The sequence below is a fragment of the Camponotus vicinus genome, unplaced genomic scaffold (assembly GCF_025532165.1).
Source record: "Camponotus vicinus isolate PSW18456_S1 unplaced genomic scaffold, iyCamVici1.0 SCAF_10, whole genome shotgun sequence".
Lineage (NCBI taxonomy): Eukaryota > Metazoa > Arthropoda > Insecta > Hymenoptera > Formicidae > Camponotus > Camponotus vicinus.
The window spans coordinates 96,213-102,500 of NW_028141946.1; the positions used below are offsets into that span (position 1 = coordinate 96,213).

Sequence of the window (6,288 nt, forward strand, 5' to 3'; positions counted from 1 at the left end):
ATCTCTCTCCCTTGCTTTCGTAAGCGGCCGGCACATTGTATGTGGCATCGGTAAAATATTCGTCGGTGAATCGATAAGGATTCCGCCTATTTTTGTAACCAAATTTGTCATTCTCCTCGTTGGACCTACGATTTTTAATCAAAATCTGTTAAAAGGTATATATACTTTTCTAGACAACGAACTTCTCTATACAACGATCTATATCATACTATAAATTGCTTGTTTTGAAAATGGAATTTTAAATCAACACTTATGTTGATAATATTCATCATTAAACTGCAATTTTCTTAATAAGATATTTTTAAAAAAGTAGTCAAGTTATAGCCTTTCTCTGCTTTTGTACATGTTGAAACTTTTTATATTAATTAGCACGATTATAAAAGGACAAATGTCGAGTTTTAATAAGTGTTTTACGTAAAAATGACTATACGCGCGATTAGTATCGATACCTTCGATATCTAAGGTTGACGGGGGTAGACGAAGAACGTTCCATCTTCGTATTGTCGGATGTACCCTCTTTCAGAGGAATATTATATAAACAGCGTTTGTATACGGATTTAGTTTTGGGATCCTCGCATTTATAGCAAGTCGTAACGTCTTTAGGTATCTCATCCTCTTTCCCGATCGATTTTACCTTAATCTCTTGGCAGTGAACAATTTCCGAATCCGGAAGTAACTCCTTGTACTTTGCAGTATAATCCTTGTTGCTCGTTAAAAATGGAATTTTCGTTTTTTTCAAGTTCTTTTTTTCAAATAATTTTTTCTTGATGCTAGTTGGAAAATGCTCGGACGGACTTTCGAAATGGTCTCTATATCGATTTTGATTCGATTCATAAAAATGATAATGAGGCAGTGTTTCGGAAGAAGCGCTCTCATAAATGTCATGCTCACTAGATATTTGCGGTACGTCAATCAAATAGCTCAAACTCTTCAAATGCTCATACGCGTAATTCGCATTTACGAGACATGTAATTAGAGCCGATATAATTAGATGTATCTGCAAAAATATTAGAGACATTTATATATTTAAAAACAACAAAATGATAAAAAATATAAATAGATATAAATTTTTTGTTTAGCAATAACAAAATGAGAAGGCACATTATACATTTGCCATAATGCATATTAATTGTATGAAATCTCTTCGATTGAAACAAATTTTTCAATTATATATGCGCATATATATATATATATATATATATATATATTTTAATTAATTTCTTTTTATTAAAATAAATTTTTTCTTCTCTTATTCACACACATTGTTTCGGATATACCTCAAAGGGATATCGATTGTAATATAAATGTAATGCAAAATTTAATAGTTTTAAACAAAACAATTATTTTCGTTTTTCATATTTTGCTACACTGTACATACAATATATAATGTATAAGCATGTAAATACAATATATACATATATAAGCATGTGAAGAAATGTTAGTGATAGTTACAGATAATAAGTGCAACATTAAATTAATTATACAATTTCCAGTCTAAATGTCGCTAAGTATCACTTGACTGACCTTGCAACAAGTCATTGTCGAAGATTATCGATTGTTCCTTATCAAAATTTGCACGAATAAATTTATAATTTCAATAGAATATCCACAAGCAGCATCACTTTGTCAACGAATGATCGCGCCTTCGTGTAAAATGCTTTATATTGAGTTGTGGTAAACGACAAATGTTCCCTACCAAAGCATAAATTTCTGTTCTTTAGTCAGAAAAATTCAAAGAATCATCAACCGTAACGCACTCCAATCAAAGTGATCGAAACAGTCGGCCGATTACCTAAACTACTTTTGCTTTCGCTTACGTAATTCGGCGTGAACGATCGTGCCGTCCAGTTACAATTCGACGAGAAAACTAGTGAAAATAATAAAATGATTATAAAGCATGTACAATTATATTGAAAAGACAAATGAGAAAAATTTCTAATGAAAAAAAGGAAGATTTTTTAGCATACAATTCGCAATCGTATTCTTTAAGAGAGGCACAATACATATTTTACATTATATATTATAATTTCTAAAGATATATATTAAACTCGCATGTGTGTGTGTGTGTGTGTGTGTGTGCGTGGGCGCGCGCGTGTATGTGTATTGTGATTTGTGATGTGAAGAAATTATATAAATACGACTCGGGCTTCTTTTTCCGCGATATTACTAACAGCACTTGCGTGACTATTATCAACTAATTGATTACTCATTTAAGGAAACCAATTAATAATTAACTACATATACGAAAGAAATCAACAAATTGTAAATTTATCGTGCACATCAGCGGCAATTATATCCTTGTACAGTGTGTCACAAGTGATAACATGTAAAATTTTAAAATAGATGGTAAAAGAATATCAAAGATAATGTTTTTGCCCTATTTGCACTTAGGAAGCAAAGCTATACAATGTGAAAGTATTCGAGGATCAATGACCGCACGTAGTCATATAGTATATTTTTGCCTCGGCGCAATAGTTTGTCGAGAGATATATCTACTTTTATATGATGCATATTTCTAATAATGCGTAAATTTTTTAAAAAGAAGTATACATCTCTTTAAAAAAAAAAAAGCTAATGTATATTGTATATGTAATTGTGAAATACATGGTCCCTCGAACAAGAATATTACTTATTAGCGTACAATTGGTCGTTGTGATACATTTTATTAAAAATACGTTCCTTAAGTAGTATTTAAGTATTTAAAAAAGAAAAGAAGGAAAGAGAAAGAAAGAGAGAGAGAGAGAGAGAGAGGGGGGGGGGGGGGGGGGAGAGAGAGTTGTCTTTGAAAAATATAGCACACATGGACTGATTCGTGATATAAATAGATTTACAGTTTGTGATATGATAAATTATCGTCGAAAAGCATAGCTTATTCTTTAAAGGGAAAATGTCGTGGGTAAACAGAAATGTGAGAAACACGTGGCGTGTGACTTAGTTGTTTGCCGAAAACTGCGTCTGTCGGCGCAGGTTTCATTTGAAGCTTTGATGCGATTTTCTGCATAATAATCTTGTCGTTTTCAGTATTCTTTTTAATCGTTCTTTTATCGTTTTGTTTTCCTTTTTGAGAAATATTGCGCTTGCGATAATAAAGAACCTCGCCGGCCAACGTAATCATCGCTAAAGCGAGACCAAACAAAGTCGCAATGAATACACCTCCTGCATAGAAATAACTAAATGTAAAATTTGCATCAACCATGTAAGAAAGATATAAGTAATGTCCAATCGAAAAGTATGTTGTTATAATTCGTCTCGAATAATAATAATTTTTCTTAATATTTATCTCATCTTTTCTCTTTTTAAACGTCATGTATTGTATTACATATTTATATGTTAAATATTTATAATGAAACATTTTTAACAATGTAAACGAAATGAAAGACAACTAACCCAAACTTTCTAACGTGATTCCCTCGTTCTCGTCGGAATTCGGACACTGAGTTTTCAACGTCTGATTCCAGTACTTGGCCGCCAACATCTCAAAATACCTGTCTTTCTGCAAATCGAGAATCCTACAAAGAATATTATTTTTACATATACATTTGTCATACATATTTATCCTGTGGCGATGCGATCGCCACGATGATACATTGATTATATTTATACAATTTCATTTCTATTCAAAATTAAATTAGGAAATGATATTATTTTCTCTCATTGTCAATCGTTATACGCAAGAATACACGCGAAAATGTTAACGCTATTATATATTTTACAATTGGACGCAACATATATATTCGTGGAAATTTTAAGTTATTTCTTTCAGTAGCAACAATAACCATATTGCTAATAATAAATGAGAATAACTTGGGAATGAAGGAATGGATATGCGAGTGCGATTAAAAGTGGAAAGAGAGAATCAATCACAGACTTTCTACTTATTTCTTCTTGCAAATGACTGCCCTGCTGCACGGCAATGGCATATGGTTGTTCGGCAAATACTTCGCCCACTTCCGTTAGGTTACAATTCTTCGTTACTTCGTACTTTATCTCAGACGAATCATGAATAAAGGCGAACTCTGCATTTTCACTCTCTATCACCTAAAGAAATAACGTTCGTTCTATTCGTTCCAAGTATTTGTTGACGATTCCGAATTAAGAGAGTGAGAAAAACGAGAAAATTTATAGAAAAAAATTCTTCTTTTCTTTTTTCTCTTTTTTTTTCTTTTTTCTACCTTCTTGAAACCTTCCTCGGTTGTCTTTACCGGACCGACTTGTGTGATGGCTTGCAGAATGTGACCATACTGTTCCTTTATTGGATAATCCCAGACACGATATTCTACTTGATCGCTGGTACTATTTAATGTTATCTCTTTCCATACCCTACAAGTAAATAATATGAAATACGTGTATATAAGCATTAACGCTAATAATCTTCGAACAGCATACAAATTGACGAAAGAGAAATTTTTACACACGTGTAAAGCTTATCCTCGGCATTTTTCATGTTTACAAAATATTGATGGGCACTAGAGTTGGCTAAAACGGTATAATTGATGCGTGATTGTCTCGCCAATTGTTCCAACGATTGTACAGGCGACTATGTAACGAAATAATACATGCGAATATTAATGCACGAGAAATAATGTGTTTCGTTCGACAATCGACAATCAACGCATTAATATTTGCGGCAATGCTTTATACTCGTCTCAAAAATTAAATAAAACACACAACGAGGTATTATCTCCAATAAATTTAAATTTTGTAATATAAACAACGAGTAACAATAAATATATATACCTGCATTCTTTCTACGGTAAGAAAAGCGGCCAAATTTGCAGTAAAGGTCGCGAGCATCAGTACAACGAATAACCAATAGGCTGCAACCAGAGTTCTGCTCGATAACGCCTTTGGAGCTTCGCCACCACCCTGTGGTGTGAAAGATGTCAATGCGAACCAAAAGCTTTCTTTCAATGTAAATTCTCTGAAATATACCATGTGTTAGTCTACTGGCTATAATATATCAAAGGAATGAGAAAATTAAAAGTCAAATTGCTAGTATAACGATACAATAAGAGATGAGCAAATTGATGAACACACGAAATAATTGTTAATATTTGCGAAATTATTATTATTATTAATATAAGTTGCAGAGCGAAAAGCGATAATGCAATGATACTGATAAACGCGAAATGTACATACCGACAAGGATAAGGATAGAGTCGTTTGTTGTTTCTCGCACTATATGGCGAATATTTATCCAGTATCCAAATCATAATACCGGTTAAAGTTAAAGCTCCCACGATGCTAAGCCAGACTTCGAGTCTCAATACCGTCATAAACTTGAATAATGACGTTTTACGAACTGGCTTTCTCATTACTTGAAAACAAAAATTTATACATTTCATAAAAATTTATATATTTTATAATCATCCGATAATAAATATTCAATATCCAATCATAAGCATCTCGAGCTAAAGCTTGCAACTCACAATCAGATGGATTAAGCACGCTACGCGAGAGAAAAGAAAAGAGTCAAAAATCGAATAAAAAGAGAAAACAAAGAGAAGATGTGTTGTTATATGCTGTGTCAAAGTGATGTGTCTTTCTCATATACATTTATGTATATTGTAAGAAAGAGATATAAATGCGCGCGCGTACCAATGAGTATACCAGACTGTTCGAAATATGGAGCAACAAAATCAATGACCTCTTCCCGTTCCGACGTCATTGTCAATGCTGCCACAGCAATATCAGTCTCCTACAAGAGTATTAACAAAGCATAAATACACATACATACATATAAGCACATATCCTCTCGCTACAGTCATGCAGAAAATATATAAATATATCATCGAAATATTCTAATTTTCAAAATCTCCTTTGCAAATTGATATCGATGTTGAAATTAAAGAGAAAAAATAAACATTCAACTTTGTCGATTTCAAATGTGTGTAAGTACACACAAATCTTATTTTAAAAAATTAAACTTGTATATACTCCTTTAGCCAGATCGCCTATTACACCACTCCATTCGCCATTGGGCAATTTCTTGCCAAATTCTTGATCTTCAGGAATAACGAGATCATAATCAAATTGCATCTCTTCGGATAATCTTTTCACAAAGTCAATACAGTAACCTTCCCAGACTTCCTTTCCTTCGTTGCGCATTTCTTGGCCCGTCACTGGATCTTTCTTAATAACCGACCAAGGGACTGCCTATTTAACCACGAATTTAACGATTTAATTTGATTTAAATCAAAATTTGATAGACTTGCAATATTATTAGTAAATGGCAAAGTGCAACCCCAAACTGAATAATTTAAAAATGCAGTGAACATTTTGCGTATA

General features: G+C 32.7%; 2 protein-coding genes across 8 annotated transcripts in view; both read right to left on the reverse strand.

Moving 5' to 3' along the window:
• LOC145960364 (uncharacterized) lies at positions 1–1,665 on the reverse strand. Its single transcript, XM_083079757.1, has 3 exons — positions 1,525–1,665; positions 635–997; positions 1–125 (listed from the first exon to the last, which is right to left on the reverse strand). The coding sequence occupies exons 1-3, from the start codon at positions 1,537–1,539 to the stop codon at positions 108–110; spliced, it is 396 nt and encodes a 131-aa protein (XP_082935883.1). The 5' UTR covers positions 1,540–1,665; the 3' UTR covers positions 1–107.
• The window catches only part of Ir8a (Ionotropic receptor 8a), a 26,901-nt gene continuing 21,861 nt past the window's right edge, over positions 1,249–6,288 (reverse strand). For 2 of the 7 annotated variants that reach the window (XM_083079747.1, XM_083079748.1), the window contains 9 exons: positions 5,938–6,156; positions 5,599–5,698; positions 5,140–5,317; positions 4,738–4,921; positions 4,416–4,537; positions 4,173–4,320; positions 3,869–4,038; positions 3,388–3,509; positions 1,250–3,156 (listed from right to left, as the gene is read on the reverse strand). In XM_083079747.1, the coding sequence (XP_082935873.1) occupies positions 2,870–3,156; positions 3,388–3,509; positions 3,869–4,038; positions 4,173–4,320; positions 4,416–4,537; positions 4,738–4,921; positions 5,140–5,317; positions 5,599–5,698; positions 5,938–6,156 (1,530 nt within the window). In that variant the 3' untranslated portion in view covers positions 1,250–2,869. Of the gene's footprint in view, positions 3,157–3,387; positions 3,510–3,868; positions 4,039–4,172; positions 4,321–4,415; positions 4,538–4,737; positions 4,922–5,139; positions 5,318–5,598; positions 5,699–5,937; positions 6,157–6,288 lie in introns of all 7 variants that reach the window. The other 5 variants (XM_083079749.1, XM_083079750.1, XR_014435342.1 and 2 more) reach the window with 4 other exon arrangements.